The 17918-nt window shown below is 51.8% G+C and overlaps 10 protein-coding genes across 10 annotated transcripts; 6 read left to right on the plus strand and 4 right to left on the minus strand.

Moving 5' to 3' along the window:
- Window positions 1–9: 9 nt before the first annotated feature.
- EDD37DRAFT_637202 (uncharacterized protein) lies at window positions 10–1301 on the plus strand. The gene is made up of 2 exons (XM_062817034.1): window positions 10–229; window positions 280–1301. Exons 1-2 carry the CDS (start codon window positions 88–90, stop codon window positions 1245–1247), a joined length of 1110 nt encoding a protein of 369 aa, XP_062668049.1. The 5' UTR covers window positions 10–87; the 3' UTR covers window positions 1248–1301.
- Window positions 1302–1484: 183 nt separating this feature from the next.
- Window positions 1485–1903, minus strand: EDD37DRAFT_567346 (uncharacterized protein; the record flags this gene model as incomplete). Its single annotated transcript, XM_062814147.1, has 2 exons — window positions 1485–1702; window positions 1759–1903. Coding segments are annotated over 2 exons (363 nt in total), but the record flags the coding sequence as incomplete, so codon positions are not given.
- Window positions 1904–3110: 1207 nt separating this feature from the next.
- On the plus strand, window positions 3111–3857 carry EDD37DRAFT_611661 (Alpha/Beta hydrolase protein; the record flags this gene model as incomplete). Its single annotated transcript, XM_062815301.1, has 1 exon — window positions 3111–3857. One exon carries the CDS (start codon window positions 3111–3113, stop codon window positions 3855–3857), a length of 747 nt encoding a protein of 248 aa, XP_062668051.1.
- Window positions 3858–3883: 26 nt separating this feature from the next.
- On the minus strand, window positions 3884–6043 carry EDD37DRAFT_508387 (uncharacterized protein). Its single transcript, XM_062813583.1, has one exon. It carries the CDS (start codon window positions 5888–5890, stop codon window positions 3911–3913), a length of 1980 nt encoding a protein of 659 aa, XP_062668052.1. The 5' UTR covers window positions 5891–6043; the 3' UTR covers window positions 3884–3910.
- A 1-nt stretch (window position 6044) lies between these two features.
- EDD37DRAFT_508475 (Spc98 family-domain-containing protein) lies at window positions 6045–8995 on the plus strand. The gene has a single exon (XM_062813584.1). The coding sequence runs from the start codon at window positions 6165–6167 to the stop codon at window positions 8856–8858; it is 2694 nt and encodes an 897-aa protein (XP_062668053.1). The 5' UTR covers window positions 6045–6164; the 3' UTR covers window positions 8859–8995.
- Window positions 8902–10064, minus strand: EDD37DRAFT_508385 (regulator of volume decrease after cellular swelling-domain-containing protein). Its single transcript, XM_062813582.1, has 2 exons — window positions 9635–10064; window positions 8902–9582 (listed from the first exon to the last, which is right to left on the minus strand). Exons 1-2 carry the CDS (start codon window positions 9922–9924, stop codon window positions 8946–8948), a joined length of 927 nt encoding a protein of 308 aa, XP_062668054.1. The 5' UTR covers window positions 9925–10064; the 3' UTR covers window positions 8902–8945.
- Window positions 10065–10163: 99 nt separating this feature from the next.
- On the plus strand, window positions 10164–11823 carry EDD37DRAFT_637209 (mannosyltransferase). Its single transcript, XM_062817035.1, has 2 exons — window positions 10164–11383; window positions 11437–11823. The coding sequence occupies exons 1-2, from the start codon at window positions 10323–10325 to the stop codon at window positions 11591–11593; spliced, it is 1218 nt and encodes a 405-aa protein (XP_062668055.1). The 5' UTR covers window positions 10164–10322; the 3' UTR covers window positions 11594–11823.
- Window positions 11824–11860: 37 nt separating this feature from the next.
- EDD37DRAFT_508531 (uncharacterized protein) lies at window positions 11861–12947 on the plus strand. The gene has a single exon (XM_062813585.1). The coding sequence runs from the start codon at window positions 12327–12329 to the stop codon at window positions 12846–12848; it is 522 nt and encodes a 173-aa protein (XP_062668056.1). The 5' UTR covers window positions 11861–12326; the 3' UTR covers window positions 12849–12947.
- A 1422-nt stretch (window positions 12948–14369) lies between these two features.
- Window positions 14370–16069, plus strand: EDD37DRAFT_567256 (retrograde regulation protein 2; the record flags this gene model as incomplete). The annotated part of the gene is made up of 3 exons (XM_062814141.1): window positions 14370–14745; window positions 14815–15351; window positions 15426–16069. The coding sequence occupies 3 exons, from the start codon at window positions 14370–14372 to the stop codon at window positions 16067–16069; spliced, it is 1557 nt and encodes a 518-aa protein (XP_062668057.1).
- A 269-nt stretch (window positions 16070–16338) lies between these two features.
- Window positions 16339–17580, minus strand: EDD37DRAFT_611668 (uncharacterized protein; the record flags this gene model as incomplete). Its single annotated transcript, XM_062815302.1, has 1 exon — window positions 16339–17580. One exon carries the CDS (start codon window positions 17578–17580, stop codon window positions 16339–16341), a length of 1242 nt encoding a protein of 413 aa, XP_062668058.1.
- Window positions 17581–17918: the final 338 nt, after the last annotated feature.

Genomic DNA, 17918 nt, shown 5'->3' on the forward strand with positions numbered 1-17918 from the left:
CCTGCACAAGATCGGCCTATGCGCCTCGTGCTTCTTCAGCCTTGCGCATTATAGCCTGAAGAACATGACGCACGGCTACCGCCAGAGATGGACACCTGGGTCAACCGGCTGAGCAAAGCTGACAAGGAGAAGAGTCCAATCCTCGTCAGAGTTTCACGGAAAGAAGGTGGGCATGACCTTGATCTTGATCTTCTCGCCACAGATGGCGACGCTGCATACACTGGAAAAGGTGAGCAACATCTCTGCTATCTCGATATTTTCGAGCTCATTGCGATCTAGTCCGAGCGCGGAATCTGAAAAGATTGCGAGCGAAAAACTATGACGGTAACGATGATGACTGGACATCGATCCTATCTTACGTATTTGGTGTCAAAACATCGTCCAAAGTCCCTGCAGCACACCGAGAGAATCTTGACGTACAATGTTCTGTATCTGGCAAAGATCCTAATGGCACCCTGTCAATAATCCTCCGGAACAAGGTCGAAGATATCACTCAACAACTCGGAAGTATTGATCTGCCTCAAACCGAAGAGACCGATGACATTGACCTGTTCGGATGGACTGTGCAAGCAATCGACAAACGAGATGAGCTGGAACTCACGAACACAGACCTGCATGAGAAGGTGCAGGCTAAGAATGAGACTGTGACATCCCTGCAGAAGCAGATAGATGAGCTGGTGCAAGCGAAGGCTGAACATGAGCACCAGACTCTCGCAAAGTTTGCAGTCCTTTTGAACGAGAAGAAGCTCAAGATCCGAAACCTGCAAAGAGTATTGTCCACAGCTCAGGCAGATCCCAAAAAGCTGAAAGAGCTACAGGCGGTCATTGGAGATGAAGCGCCTTCGCGAGGCGGGCGCGGGTCGAAGAGACGAGCAAAGAAACGTGGACAAGATGAAGACAACGACGACAGTGAAGGCTTCGAGACTATGGATATAGACCCTGTGGTCAACAACCCAGATAAGCCAGTGTCGCCTGAATCCGGTCGTTCGACGCCGAGTCGAGCAGCCTCAGAGACTGAAGATGAAGAGGAGAATTTAGATGCTCCAGTCATGTCACAACAACGACCTCAAACCAGGGCTATAGACTCTGCAAACAGGAAGAAATCACCCAGTCCCCTGCCACCGCCTCGGGAACTACCTTTCCAGAGAAAAGGTCAGAGCAAAGGAAGCAAGGTAGATCCGACGCCTGGACCACTGCCAGCAGGGGATGATGACGAGGAAACAGCTAGCGAGATTGAAGAGTTATGAGCATACGAGACAGTAATGTCCTATCTTTTGGCCATGAGGGGATATGCAATGAGAATTGTTTTCGTTTGTAATCATATCATTCCATCATTCTGTTTATGCTGCTGCTATGATTCGCAAGCACACAATTGCCAGTAAGAGCAAGGTCAATTGCTAGCAAAGTCCATTGTCATGTCCAGCACAATGCCACCAGTTGAGGCTGCTCTTGACTGATGTTCGTTGGCATATATTCCATACCCCTTAGTAGTTGAAGTTTGGTCCTTGACGCTGGTTGGGGTCGTACTGATCAGTTCCGTCGTAGTGTTGATCGTACATGTTCTCAGCCTGCTGTTTGCCTTTTCTCTTTGCCTGCTCAGAATCCCAAGCATCCATTCCCTTGGTCTCAGCGAGCTTGTCAACTTCACCTCCAACGAAACCAGCAAGGAGTTCCTTGGCGAATTGGTGGGAGACGGGCTTGCCTATATTGATGTTAGTATTAGAAAGCAAGTCGGAGTAGGGATGGTGGTCAACGTACCCTCGCTGCGTTGATGGTCCTCGAAGAGCTTCATGCCCTCAAAAGCAGCAGCACCACCGACGAGTTCGTGGGAGAACTTGGCTTGGTTGTCATAGCCACCCTGGCCATAGACCTCCTGGTGAGATTGTTGAGCGTCGTCTATCACCCAAGTCAGTCAGCTTCTGCAGCAAGGCATCAAGGATACCGCAAGGAGTCAAGCTTACCCCAGCCAAACATCTTGAATGAGTTGATTGAAGAATGTGTTGTTCTGTGTAAAGAGAATAAAGTGTTATGAGTAGTCGTGCTGCTTTGGAAGTTGGTATTGTATTAAGTATGGGAGAAGTCAAGGAGGGAAGGGGTAGTGAGATCGAGGTTATATAGACACTTCGGAGACTATCGTTGTGAATTCTGACCGCCTCTGCACTGGGTGAAACTTGCCTGCATCATTGCCCCTCGATCTTTGGCTGCGTTTACTGCGTCACCTCTGGCCATTGGACGCGTAGAAGCGGCTATGGTAGGGCCCCCACTACTCGTGCTTGCTTGTCAAGGGGCAAGTGTCAAACCTCCCAGCACTGTTTCAACATAGCGTCATCACCCACAAAGTGTCAACAAATGTCCAACAAACGAGCACGAGTCAAGTCAGTCCACCGTCAGGGTACAGCAAACGTGGAATGTCTCACTAAACTTGCAAGTCACTGACAGGCTTCAGCTTGTGAATGGTGGCTGTGCATCTCGCTTCACGGCGAAGAGCTGCAGAATGCGGGGTCCACCCTTGATATCAAGTTCAGCTCCCTCGTGGCATGTTTGTTTCCTTTACTTTGCGGAACAAGCCGCGGCAAACATCCCCCTAGACTGGATTGCAGTCCGAAGGAGCATGTAGTGCATGAAGTCATCCCATGGCTGCAGCTTGTCAATGCATCTCTTCAGCTGGCATCCTCCTGGTAGCCATATAAGCTGACATGTTGCAGCACTGTTCAAGAGAAGGCTTGCAGTGCTGTCGTTACAAAATATCCAGGGTCCTCAATTCAAGCGTGCCATGCAGGGCTTGTTTGTGAAGCCAAGTTGTCCAGTCAGAAGCTTGTCCTAACCTCCACACCAACGTCACTTCTGGAGATCCTACCACAGGAACCACGATTTCACTGCCCTCAATCTCGTGCTGCTCGGCGCTTGTCAGTACCAATAACGTTACTCGGAAGACGTGCCTGCACTAAACCTGAACCCCTGGCTCTCAGCCACTCGGCGTCTGCGATATCACGTTGAATATTCGATCGTGTCGAATCTGTCAAGTTTAGTATCTTTTCCAAGAGCCTTGTGGCCTTCATTTCTCGCCAGTCTGAAAGCTCAAAGCATCCTCATGCCTGCGCCACACAAGAATGGCCCCTTCCGTTCCATCCTCGAATGACTTTCCAACGCAGCTCAAACCCGTCGTCCACCTGCCACCAAACAACACTCCAACCAATGTCATTCTCTTTCTACCCGGCCTGGGCGACACGGCCACCAACTTTTCATCCTTTCCAAGGGCCCTTAATCTGCCCGATGCATTGACGGTCACCTTGAACCCACCGTTTCCCTTGCCCTTCCCCCTGGGACCCGGCGATCACTGGTCTGAAGATCTCCAGGTTGATCCGGCCACCGGCGAACTTGATCAAGATTCCCCGGTTGCACGGGCTGTACAAATCATCGCCCACGACGTCATTGTCGACGTCCTGATCACAAAATTCAAGTATAGAGCCGACCACATTCACTTATTTGGTTTTGGCCAGGGTGGCTCGGTCGCTGTCTCTGTGCCCTTGCATTCGTCATTGTCGTCGATATCTTCTCTTGGCGGCGTCATCTCCATCGGAGGATATCTGCCTCAGTCGACAGCAACCACCAGTTCTACAAAAAATAGAACACCCATCTTGCTATTATCAGGTTCCAGATCTGCCTTGGCATCACCGGAGTCGAGTCCACTGAAACGTGTCAAATCAGCCTACGAGTTTGTCACATACCACCAGTGGAAAAAAGCTGATGACTCGATGCCTAAAAACCGAGACGAAGTGCTCCCGCTGATGCAATTCTGGGCACGGAGACTCAAGAGCAGACGGGGTGTGCCAGACGACGCGGTCGAGATCAGTTGAGAGATATAACGGCCACAGATTATTGTCGTCCAATCACTGGGGTATACAAATAGTTACTTGAGTCGATCAAGCTGTTCCTTTGCCCTCATGACGGCGTTCTCGGCCTCGCGTCGGGTATGAACCTCGACCTCATCTTCGACAACTACGCTTGCGTCTTCGACCAGCTGTCTCATCCTTGTCACGATTCTCTGAATGACGGTCTTGCCTTCATCGTGCAGGCTGTCTTCCATGAACTTGGTCGCTTTCAGCCAGTCACCTTGCATTCGCCATAGTGCAAATGCTGTGCCTAATGCCACTATTGTACCGGCCTCGTACACGCTGCCTGGACCGAGAGACACATATGTAAGTCCAGACAGACCCGCTGATAGACCAGTAAGAGAAAATGTCTTGAGCACAATTTGCTGAGCTGTGCTGGTCAAGCTAGTAATGGCAAGCCGCATTTGCTGGGCTCGTGTTTCTGATATTGAAGCCGAAAGAGGTATAGGTTGAGGAACCGGGGCCATTTGGACCTCGGATGTCCCGGTCGGATTGGCCACCACTGGTTGGATTGGAGGCTCTGTTGCTACCTCCGCCTGGGCATGCAATACTTGTGCCGGCTCAGGTGCGCTCACCGCCACAGGCCCAAGAGAAGGGGTGGGAGTCGGTGGCATGTCCATGGGTGATATGCCTGCTTGAGAAAGCCGCCCGGACAGTTCATAGACTGCTCGTTCAGTCCGTGGCAACCACGCGTTGGTCACGAGGTCTGCGATGATCAAGCCAACATCATCCACTCGCCAGAATAGTTTATACCAAGCCAATTTTCGCCAATTGCGCGAATCCCAAGCCGAAGCAAGACCAGACTGGAGCTCTTGGTGCGCATTACGCGAGAATTCTTCGATAGATGCCTCCAAGTTTAATCGGGTCGCTAGGCTAAGGCTCATCGTTGTATTTGACCTTGTTTCTAATGCTGCCTGAGCGCGGAGATTTCTGGTCGCATTCGTGAGTATTGACGATATCAGGACTTTGATTGGTTTTGGTATCACTGTTTCAGATCGAGCAGCAGACGCAAGGGTTAGCCAGCTTGACACTAACGGCAGGCCAGAGTCCACCCATTTGTGCTCATAAGTTCTTGCTTCAGTCACAGATCGACGGATGGCTGCGAGGCCTTCTTCTGCCTTTGTCGCATCAATCAGCAACACTTGACCTGGTGCTTCCGCTGTGATATCTTCCAGGTTCACCACCAACTGAACAGATGCTCGATCCTCCATAGCAGTGAAATTTGTGGAGGCCAGCAGCTCCGTCGCTGACACGAGTTCATCCAGCCCCTTGGTGACCAGTAACGTGCTATGCACAGGCTGGCTGATGGCCGTCTGTCGTCCAGTCGCAGCTGTTGGCGTGCCAATTGAGGGTGACAAAAACGCATCTGATGTTACTGTATGAGCACCCTGTAAGAGCTCGCCGTTGCAAGGGCCTTGTATCGTTGAAACAAGGATTTCCATGTTAATTCTCTCGAGAACGGCAGAAGGAATTTGCAGCACTGGCACCGACGTTCTTGGTTGTGGTAGATTCGGATTAGGCGGCTGTCCATAACGAATGATCACACCTTGACTGTAGTCTGCATTCGGGTCGAGTATTTGCTCTTCCCACCGCTCTGCGTCGCTGAGAGGATCAGCGAGGAGTAGTCGGACGAGCCTGCGTGCTGTGGCCTGGACATTTAGACCTAGCACCGCAAATCTCGTGGGTGGTGTCTCGGACTCGAGCCCTTGTAAGGCGAGCTGCAACCGACTGAGATTCACTTGGGCAGGGGCCTTCTTTCTCACATCTCCGAGTGCTTCGTAAAGTGCTTGGTAGCGCGTAGGTACATTCTTCGTTGCGTTAACGGCGGTGTGGGAGGTAAGAGTCGAGGCATAGCGACGTTTGCGTGCGGTTGCGTTTTGAATGGTGGTCCGCAATGGTCGCGACGTCCGCCATGTCGTGCAGGATGGGCAGAAGAACAATCTGTCAATCAAGGATTCGAGCTGTTCACGAGGATGACCCCGTGGTGCCCTCTTCATGACTGGCTTTCACTCAGTCCAGGCTATGGTCTTTGAAGTGCTCGGTATTGTGTCGACAGCATTGAGCTATTCTCCAAATGCGCAGATCCAGAATTCCTAAAGCGGAGTGACGATTGACTTTCTTCCGGCCACGCGACGCGCTTCCCTTTCTTTGATCCTACAATCTGCAGCTACTCCGTATATCGTCTTGCAATCCAACAGGAGGAGGTCTACCTGGTGCACGGTCTGTCCGCTGTATCATGATTCGACATATTGATCGAAACAAGGAGCTATCATGGCTTCGACGACCACCATGACCAGTTGGATTGAGCAGCTTGCTGTCTCACTCATTCCGCCGACCACCAAATCTACAGATGTGCGCAAGTACAAAGACTCATTCGCAGGCAAGATTAAACACCACACTTATGGACGGACTAATCAATTCGCCGTGACTGAGAAACTCACCGGCCTCGAGGAGAAACTTCAGGTTCTGAACCTGGACGATGTGGCTGAGGAGATCTACGCCAGACGAATGGAATTGAGCAGGCACGATGAACGCTGGATTCCGGATGCTCTAGATCTGTTGCTGCATCTCTCGCATAAACCTATCAAATATGGACAAGCGGAAAGGCTCGAGAAGTTCAATAATCGCAAAGCAACACCTCCTCCGCTGAAGTGGGCCGATATCGAGGCTGATGACCCGATTGACCATCAAGACAGTATATGGAGAATACCGGAGTACAGTGACTTGAGCTCTGACGAGGACGACATAGTCGCTTCAAGTGTGACCACGTCTCCAGCCAGTGTCAAACAAAACGACGCAGATGGTGCTGTACTTGACAGAGTTCTCGATGCGAAGGTTACGAACTACGGCCCATCATCAAGCCTGGAGCTACAATCGGCACAATTCTGGAATCTCAAGGACGAAACTATCCTGATCACAGAGAGACAGGCGGTCCGTGAGGCACTGTTCATGCTGATTGGCCTTCCCACGGCGATTTTCACATTCGATACTCGGACAATCCGACACAATCCTCGATACCGCCTTGGTCGTCTCGAGAAGCAGACCTCAAACTCTATTCTCGGAGAAAGTGCGTCGCTGGGATCAAAGATAGTACCTGTCCGTCAGTGGGTGCGAAGGTCACAAGCCGGAAGCGTCATGCAGCTCATCCAAAGCTGCATACAAGATATCTTAGCAGACTTCGAGCGTGGCATATCCCTCATGCAGCACGACATGTTGCGTGAGACGTCTCCGGACGGAGTGGTCACCCTGATGCAGACATTGCACATGATTAAGAAGAAACGTATGCTTCTCAATGCGGTTTCAGCCATAATTCCGCAATTGCCACAGGACGATCCTGTTGCAGCTTTGAACACGCTGCACGAGCATATCGACTTCGCATATACATGCTTCGACACCGTGGCTCTGGAGACGCTGTTGCCAATATTCTTGTCCGCACTCAGACTATACGCAAAGCCTCTAGATCGGTGGTTACGACAAGGCAAGATTGAACCCCCCGACACGTTCTTCATTTCGGAAAAGACGGGGCCACGAAATAAGACCACTCTGTGGCACGACTGGTTCTCGCTGTCAGAAGACGACAACCTCACCCCCTCATTTCTCAAGAAATTCACCAGGCAAATCTTCGCAACCGGCAAGACAGCTGCGTTTCTGCACCATCTACAACCATTAGCCCAGGACAACAACGACAACAACCACAGTCTCGAAGCAGCAATAATCGAAGTCACCAACCTGCTCCAAACATCGTCAATATCTCTCTCAGCCACTCTAGAAGCAGTACTAGATGAACATCTAAGGATACTACTCGCCACCACCACATCATCGCTAAAACATACCCTCAACACAAACTGCGGCTTAACCCGACTGCTCGACGCCTTTGATTGTTTGTATCTCGCCAAGGACGGCGCCATCCTCGATACTATCGAAACCCGTACCTTCAGCCAAATCGACCGTTGCGCCGAAATTTGGAACGACCGCTTCCTCGTCGCAGAGTCTCTGACCCAAGCGTATCAGCACATTCCCTGTATCGACGCGGCCTCTATAACCATCGAATCAAGCTACACCTCGTCACGCAGCATGGAGGCTCGTCGCCGCTCAGTCAAAATTCTTGGATCCATGACACTTCACTATCATCTCCCCTGGGCGGTAGCGAACATTATTCCACTTTCGTCGATCGCGTCGTACCAGCGCATTGCCCTGACGCTCGCGCAAATGCGGCGCGCAAAGTACGTCCTCGAGCGCCGAGCGTACTGGTATGTCGGTAATATACCGTTAGGAAGTCAGAACCGTGATCAGAGACTAGCGCAGACAGTGTACGCTGCGCTCGCGGGCTTTGTGAATATTCTCTACGCACACATCACGGCGTGTACGATTGAGCCGATCACAAGAGATATGCGTCTAAGTTTGATTGCAAGTGCGACGGGCAGCGTGGACGATATGATCGCAGTGCATGGCCGGTATATTCGCGACCTCGAGCTGGCGTGTCTTTGCAGTCCACAAGTGAAGCCTCTCAGGGATGCGATGGTCAGTGTGCTGGACTTGTGTATTCGGTTTGCAGACCTTGTGAGCATGAGCTCGCCGACACTGGCAGCGCTGGAACGTTCACGTAAGGGCTCGACGGACTGTGAAGCCAGCTCGTTCATTTCGGCGAGGAGTCAGCGGCAGCGAAGGAGAAGGCGTGGACGTAGTCATGCCCAAAACGACGAATCGTCGTCTTCTGAGGATGATGACGAAGATGAGGACGGCGATGGTATGGGCGAGGGATACTCGACATTTATCCTGGTTGGAGATACGACGGTTGTGCAGGAGATAGCTACCATTCGGGAAGAATTCAACAGGCATGTGCCTTTCCTGATGGCTGGACTTCGAGGCGTGGCTAGGAGTTCACGTGAGGTCGGCGAAGGGTTGGAACTGCTTGCGGACAGTCTTGATGGGCTCTTTCCGAGGAAGAGGGATCACCTTTATTGAGACATTACATCGGCTAGTGAGGTCGCATGCATAAAGTCTCCTCCAACGTCCGAATTGGATCTGTCCAATGTCGGCATATGGTTCATATCACGATGTTCTCTGCCACTTTGTGTCCTCCGATAGGTCGCCTCCGTTACCATCCTCATGCTCATCTTCTCTGGGTCGGACTGTACCAGCTCCAGGTCCTAAGTTTTCGCTTTCGTCTTGACCGCCTTCTTCTTCTTCCTCGTTGTCAATAAAGTTCCCATTCTCATCGACAAACTCATGCATGTTCTCAGCTGTTATCCATCCACCGCTTCCAGGCATGGCGGGCGGTAGGCCCCCGTCGGAAGCACCTGGGAATGCGAGACCGGATTGAAACAACCTACTTGCACCGCCGTCCTCCTCGTCACCTGGATCGATAGGGTCGGGATGCAGATTCGAGCAATTTGAGAGGGCAGTGAACATGGCCTGGACGGGCGTCTGCTCTGGCTTGTCTTCCGCTGTATCGTTCTCGTTCGCAGTCTCCGGTGGTGCTGATGCAGTCGGGATGATTGTGACGGATATGGACTCGGGTTCTATGTCTTCATCCTGCGGAGCGTCTGTTGATGTGATAAGCTGCATGTACAGGCCTTGTTGCTCGCCGACAGAGGGCTGTGGAAGAGACTGGATCGCGTGTAGGGATATGGATGGGTAGGGTACAGCGATGCCTGCGGAGGCGGCATCTGAAAAGAGGAAAAGTTTGCTGGTATTGTTAGCTGGTTGTATTCAACAATGCGACGGCATGGCGAACGTACTCTGAGGTCACCCATACATCGATGTCCTCGACAACCTTCCCTTTGCGATGCGCTTCGCTGTCTCCATTGGTTTCTGACCCATTGGCTTGTGACTGGGACGTCGCCTTTTCGAGGAGAGGCGCAAACGCAGCGGCCGAGTCGATTTCGGATTCGAGAATGATCAATTTGCTGCGGTCGCTGTAGTAGTGCAGGACTGGAGGGCCTTCGTAGAATGAAGCGGGCGTTCTAGATTGGTGTTCGGCAAGGGAGACGAAAGAGGTGGTCTTGGGAGGTTCTCGTAGGACTTCCATGGTTGCACCTGAGATGAAACAGTTGTATATTAACAGCGTTAGTTTGGATGTTGAAGTCTGCTCAGTGGGCTGTATTCAAGGTCGCAAATATCTCCAAAGCGCAAAAGAAGCATTTTTTGACCTGCCCTGGTGAATTGACGTCGACGGCAACGGGAGGAGCGGGGATCGTCAGGTTCAGGCCGAATCAAAAGGTCTGGCGCCGGGGGCTGCTGCAGGTGAGTTTCTCCAAGATCCTGCCGCGCAATTCAATTCTTTCGGCTACGTTACGTTGGTCGCATACACCTAGAAATCCATCCCTATTATCGAACAGATTGTCTGCTCCTTTTTGTTCTCAACTGCGTACGAAATCCTGCTATACAAGTCCATGGCTTACGGCTAGCACGGTCCCATCAGCCCCAATGGCAGTCAATCGACCCGTGAGGTTCCTCGGGGCGCTGTCAGTCATCCTCTTCTTCTCCCTCCTCTACATATACTTCCGCCCGACTCCAACAATATCGATCCCAGGCTCGGTCTCGAGTCCCAACGCCGGCAATGGCGCGAAGATCGATAACATGGAGCGCGATCCGCTCCTAGATCCTGTTGGCGAACCTGACGAGCCCCTATGGCGACATACCGACCACGATTACTCCCCCGAAAGTCCCAACTCGGCGCGCATCAATGCCACCCTTTTGTCGCTTGTCCGGAATGAAGAGCTGCACGAGCTTCTGCCTACCATGAGACAACTCGAAGCGACCTGGAATCACAAATTCAACTATCCATGGACATTCTTCAATGATGTGCCGTTTACAGAAGAGTTCAAGGAGAAAACACAGGCGTTGACTAAGGCCAAATGTTCATATCATCTCATCCCGAAAGAACATTGGGAGATGCCATCATGGGTCAGTCAAGAGTTGTACGATGAATCGGCTCAGATACTTAAGGAGAACGACGTGCAATATGCAGGCAGGATCTCCTATCACCAGATGTGCCGGTGGAACAGCGGCATGTTCTATCGACATCCAGCCCTTGAATACACACAATACTACTGGCGGGTGGAACCAAAGGTCAAGTTCTTCTGCGATGTCGATTACGATGTCTTCCACTGGATGCAGGACCACAATAAAACCTACGGGTTCAATATCAATCTGTTCGATTCTCCCGAGTCGATACCGTCACTGTGGCCGGAGACGATCAAGTTCCTCGCCTCTCATCCAGAGTACTTGAATAAGAATAACGCCATGGCCTGGCTCACAGACAACGAAAGGCGACCCGAGCAGAACATCAAGGCGCATGGATACAGTACCTGTCATTTCTGGTCGAATTTTGAGATCGCAGACCTGTCCTTCTGGAGGAGTCAGGCGTATGAAGATTACTTTACCCATCTTGATAGGACAGGAGGGTTCTTTTACGAGAGATGGGGCGATGCCCCTGTTCACAGTATTGCTTTGGGTCTGTTCGAAGACTCGAGCAAGATTCATTGGTAAGTTTGATTCTATTCCTGATTCTCCCTTGCACATGCTCACAGCATCTCAGGTTCAAGGATATTGGGTACAACCATATTCCTTTTTACAATTGTCCAAACTCTCCCAAGTGTCGCGGGTGTACGCCCGGGCAATTTTATGGTGGTGAATCATGGTTGCAGCGAGAAGACTGTCGACCACTCTGGTTCAAATATGTCGGAACTGGATGAGCATATGGAGTCTATGCATTAGAGGCGCCCCGAATCTGAGAGAGGGCAGCCGTGCCCTGGTTGGAGCGGGCGTTATGGTGTCGATAAAATATGTATGTATAAAATGGAACGGCTTGTGTAGGTTTGAAATGTTACTTCATCCCCAAATGCAATCATGGATGGCTAGCTTCAGCATAAGAGGACACTGCCCTTTGACTGGCTTTGAGCAATCCATTTATTGCTCGCGCTTATCACTGCTCTCTCCGTCTGCTTCTGCCTCGCCACCACTCCCAGATACCATATCATGAAGGTGAAAACATTGGATTAACGTTTGTTGAAGTGAATATCATGGCTAGGCAGTTGGGTGCAGTGCACTCCTCGATGAGAAGTCTGCGACTACTTGCGTTGAAGGCAGTCGGTGTATTCACCAAATTTTCTGATGAGACTGGGTTCAAGATTCACTTCTTCATCTTGTTTCTCGCAGCCTTGTCACAACACTCACTGCCTGCATTTCTTCGACGGCTCTAAGGTAGATTTCCTTCCTCACTCGCCACCTCATTTCCTTCCTGAACCACCACCATCTTTCCTACTCGATCAACATCGTTGTCCATCATTGATCACCACCACCCCTCCTGCTTAGATCATCGCCATCTGTGGATGTAAGCAGCGGGCGACAGCGACGGACTCACCCATTGTCAACAGTGGCGACCGTGCCTGCAGCAGTGTTGTGCACCCACAGGGAGCGGAAATCACCATGTCTCCTTCCTCGTATCATTGCACCGGTGACGATATATTACGCCTTATTTGCAGCATGGCTTCTCTTTCGATCGACGACGGGCCTCCGTCTGCGGGAACAGACTCAACAGCGGTCGACTGGGACACGTTGCCTGCCGAGGTCATCGACAACGTCTTCGATCGTTTGACAGTAGACGACTTGAAAACCTGTCGCCTTGTCAACAAACGCACCAGCTCTCTCGCAACCCCAGGAGTATTCCGCAAGGTCCATCTTTCTCGGAATATGAGAAGCCTCAAGAACCTAGAGAGCATCGCATACCATTCCCAGCTCGGACACCACGTACATTGCCTGGTTTGGCATAGGTATGGACTGATGGACTTGGCTGAAGATCGCACAGATCCAGTTTGGTCACAAGAACACAAACTGCTTCAAGCATCTGACCCCGACGAGGAGTCTCCCAGAATGCTTCAGTTCCAGGAAACTTACGGAAGAGAGCTCATGGACCAGCATGCTTTCAGAGAGTACTCGTATAGTTCTTGAAACCTTTGCCAACTTCTTTCGAGTTTGGAATGTCTGAGGGACTTGATATACACCTGCGACGTGGATATAACATATTCTGCACAGCCGTTGTTTCCCGAAGCCCATCCCGTGGTGCAGCGCACCGGTTTGAGGAATGCTACATGGGCCGGGGGATGGGACCTCCTCAACGAATGGCCAACTCTAAGGAATTCGACATCGATGGGCTACGTGGAGCTCGCTTGTCTCGGTCTTTGGGAGTGCATATTATCGAGACATCCACATCGATTTTGTGACTTCCTGAGGGGAGCAAACCACGTCAAGATCACTTTCAATGCAACCGATCTGTGGGTGTTGACCTGCGGGTATAGCAACCCGAAGGAGTGGCTTGTCGATCCGTGCCATATGCTCAGGGAGTTAACAAAACACTTGACCGGCACGGTCAAGCTATCGCTAGGCTTCGATATGATTTGGGAATATACTCCCAAACAACGCTGGCGGCACCAACATGGTGTTGCAACCATATCCTACATGACGCGCCAACTGCTTACATCTCATTTTCAAAATGTTAGGGAACTCACCTTGACCAACATAATCACTGATGAGCTCGAACTGTGCGAATTTGTGCGACGACACGAGCCGACAGTATCTTTGACGTTTCAAGAAGTCCGGCTGAGAGACGGCCTCTCTGGTCGCATCCTTGACGCTTCAGTCTCCAAGAAACGCGTCACGCAGCTTCTCAAGCCCTTCTTGTCGTCTCGGAACCTCTCGCACATGACGACATAGCGCGAGCCTTGGACAGGAGGAAGATCATTATTTCTACCGTGTATTCCTTCTCTCTTGAAATCAAGACACCCACTGCCGTGAGCGTGGCGGATCATGATCTTATATGGTCGATGCTCCCTGTTAGACGGTACCACTTTTTCTGGAAACTGGCTCAGCGTCAAGGTTTGGAGACGGACGGAAATACTCCGTGGGGATCTCACCCACAAGTACTGTTTCTCCGGGGTTTGGCAACCTATTTCGATATTGCTCCATGCTCCATCCACCAACCCCAACTGCCTCAACCAATACCCGGACAAACGAGATGGGGATCGCCATAAGAGCCAAGAAGAACCATCCATCCCTCAGGCCATACTTGCCTCTCTCCAATCTGCACGTAGACCGCTTAGTTTGGCGAGCTATCACCGGTCAATCACCGGTCGGCAATGCATTCAGAAGGTCACAGACACCTTGCCATCCAAGACCTGCCATGTGTTTACCAAGATCACCCATCGGTTTTCCTGCTTTTTCTACCCACCCTCGGCATTGTAGGTCGCATCAGCGACGCCTCGGGCTATCTCTGGCTGCGGGGAACGTCCTCAGGGTCGGACAGCTGATTCTTACACTGGGAGGCACAATCATGTACGTTAGTCTCGAATAAAAGGTCCGTCCTGCTTTCATAGCCAATGTTTCCTCTTGCAAATCTTCTTCATCTTCCACTGTTTAGCTTTCGCACCTTTCCTCGTCCCAAGCCTTCCCTTTCTCCTTCTTGACTGGTGAGCGATGGATATCAAACACGTCAATGAGAAGGATGCGTCCGGAATAGCTGCACCGGACGCGATACACTCCCCTGCTAGCAATTCATCGGACGAGAAGCCCACCGTCATGACAGCAGAAAACGTCCAAACCGACCCCCATGATCACAATGATATCAATAAGCCATACGACCCAGCATTGGCTCCTCAATACACCAAGAAAGAAGAAGATGCTGTTATCCGCAAGCTGGATTGGCATCTCATGCCGCTGATCTTCGTGCTGTACAGCCTGTCTGTGCTCGACCGCTCCAACCTGGGAAACGCCCGTATATCCGGCATGGAGAAGGATATTGACCTCACTGGGAACCGGTATGACTGGCTCGGAACGGCTTTCTATATCTCCTGTAAGTCTAGCGCTGCACCTACAGCCCCATTGAGGAAGGAAACATCCTGACCATTCCTGTCACTTCTAGACATCCTCTTCCAGTGGACGCAGATGGGCTGGAAAGCCTTCCCACCACACAAATGGGTCGCCTTCGTCGTCTTCGGCTGGGGCGTGGTCTCCACCCTACAAGCAGCATGCACATCCTGGGCCGGCGTGATGGTCTGCAGAGTCATCCTCGCCATATTCGAAGCCTCCTACGGCCCAGGAGTGCCACTGTACCTGTCCTTCTTCTACCCACGCGAGAAACTCGGTCTACGAACCGGGATATTCCTATCTGGATCCGCCGCGGCAAACGCATATGGTTCTGCTCTTGCGTATGGTATCGCGCAGGCCAAATCGTCCATCGGGCCCTGGCGCATCCTCTTTATCGTCGAGGGTGCACCCACATGCGTCCTCGCGATCGTGGCGTGGTTCTGGCTGCCCGACAGTCCACATGCCGCGAAGTTCTTGAATGCCCGCGACAAGGAGATCGCGATTGATTTGTCGTTGCGCCAGCCTGGTGATCGCACCGGTAGCAAGGGTTTACAGTGGAAACAGGTCCTGGGCGGACTGATGGACTATAGATGTGAGTCTTGAATTTCCATCCTCCTGGCAACTCTGTCATTGGTGGTACTTGTTACTGATGGTCATGCCGTATAGCATACCTCCCGCCAATCATGTATTTCGGATGCAACGTGTGTTTCGCCTCACTGCCGCTCTTCGTCCCAACGATTATAAGCGAAATGGGCGCTTTCACTAGTATCCAGAGCAACGGCCTGTCTGCACCGCCTTATGTGCTCTGCTTCTTGGCGATTTGCGGTACAGCTTTCATCAGTGACCGCGTAGGCTATCGCGGCCCCTTCGTCGCGTTGCCTGCCCTCTTCGCGGCCGTCGGGTACATCATCCTCGGGACAACCACGGGCGTCGGACCACGGTACTTTGGCTTGTTCCTCGCTGTGCTGATCTTCGTCAGTGTCGCCATGACGCTGACTTGGGTCGGCAACACGCATGCTACAGATAGTAAGCGTGCCGTGGCGCTTGCGATCCTGGCCACGGGCGGACAGTGCGGTCCTGTGCTGGGAACAAATATCTTCCCCAAGAGCGATGCGCCGTATTACAGAAAAGGCATGTGGATTAGCTGCGGAGCTTGTTTGATCACTGTGGTCGCTGCGTGCATGCAGATGGGGTTGTTAATAAGGGCGAACAAGAAGCGTGATGAGAAGTATGGAGCGAATAGGGATACTGTGCATCTGGAAAGACCGACAGAGTTTGGAGAGGATAAGCAGTTCAGGTACATGGTTTGAATGCTGCAGGCTGGAAATCGCTGCGATATGAAGTTTGGGGAGTGGTGATGAGGCGGAAGGGGTTGGAGAGAACAATGGTGTGTATCAACTGCATTCCACGCAAGCAGTCGCAAACTTGTTGTCCAGGAGCAGCTCGCACCCAACTAAATGCCTAGCCATGATCTTCTCTTCAGCCAACGTCAATCCAATGTTTTCACCTTCGTCTCAGTTACATCGTTCCGAGCCTGGCGCCATTCAATGCCACCGATCTGTATCCATGCTCATGTTCTTCAGACGAGTTTGCGCCATGACATTCCAGGTCCAGCAAAACGCTCAATCTTGTCCTCATCATCTTTCGCCGGTTCTGTCTTTGGAAGATCTGCAGTTGAAGACGCACTCTCCTCAGCATCAGTGCCCAGATTGAACCATTTCTCCTCCCAACTCTCCAGACTTCCTGTTTCCTCATTGAAATCACGCTTGAATGGGCCATACATGCGCCGACCGGTCTCAGGTCCCTTGGAGGAATCGTAGCTTGGCTTGGGACTTGTGATCTTGTTCTTGCGCCATGGACTGCCCACCAGTGTACTGCCCTCGCTCTTTTTGCCGGAATGTGGTGTAGAAGGCATTTCAAAGCTGAACTTTTCCCTGGCACGGATAGACTCTTGTTCATATTGTCGTAGGCGACGTGTAAATGTGTCTCCTCCTGTGAAGCCGCGATGGGTTTCTGTGAGGCCTTCAGCTGTGCGTAAAGCACGCATGCGACGATTCCTGTCTCGTGTTCCGGCCCAACGCGACAAGGCTGCGTGGTATGGACAAAGGCTGATGAATTTCTGGAAAGACGTTGGGTGAAACCGGCGCCAGAGAAAGAACAGGCAGATCATCGCGATTGTGCTGCCAATGGAGACCGGGATAGCAATCATCAAGACGTGTGGTGCAATTCGAGCATGTGTTCCGGCGAATGCTGACGTCGTGGAGTTATATGACGATGCTGGAGATGCTGTTGGGCGCACTGTGGTACCCAGCGTCGCTGACTGCGCTAGAGAGATCGACACAGCAGAAGTTGTCGAGCAGCTAGATGTGATTGAAGGCACTGCGGAGGTGGAAGACGTTATGATCGGCGACGGAAGAGAGGTTGTCAATGTCGGATGCACCATAATCGTCAGCGGCATTCGTGTTGTTGTCAATGTCGAATTTACCTCGATTGTTAGTGAAAATGTTGATGTTGTCCAAGAATTACCAGCCGATCTTGTGCCTGTAATCGATGCAAGCGACGTGGTACTTGTTTTTGGTTCGGAACTGATGCTTTTGTAAGAGACAGACGTTATCCATCTGAGAGTTGAACCTGGTGGTAGAGACGGTTCCGTGGCATATCCTATGATGGAGATCGACGGGAGTGTGGAACCTCCATCTAGGTCGTAGACTCCGGACGTCGTCATCGTCGATGAGGTGGACAGGAGGAAGGAGGTTTCTGCTGCTGTCGCTAAAAGCGACGGTGGAGTTGCCGAGAGGCTTTCAAACGAAGAATTTGCCATGACTGGTTTTTGGAAAGTCACTCAGATCGGCAAACGGGTTATATGCGGCACAAAGTGACACTGCTTCACGCGACTTGGCGGCAACATGAAATGGTGCTGCAGCCGGGTCGCCGACTCTCCTGCCAACGACGGTGTTCGTCTTTGCGGACAGCGCAGCGACCCAAAGGAACGACTGTGATCTGCAAACGTAGTGGTGGGCGACAGCGATAAACTGGCTTCATTGTCAACAGCAGCGACCGGCCCTGCAGCGTTCGCACTGGTCGATGAAGACAGCGCGGCGACCCAAAGGGAGAATGGGATCTGTGGATGTGAGTAGTGGGCGCCAGCGGCAACTTCGC

Source organism: Exophiala viscosa (assembly GCF_022695815.1).
Source record: "Exophiala viscosa unplaced genomic scaffold EDD37scaffold_9, whole genome shotgun sequence".
NCBI classification, from domain to species: Eukaryota; Fungi; Ascomycota; class Eurotiomycetes; order Chaetothyriales; family Herpotrichiellaceae; genus Exophiala; species Exophiala viscosa.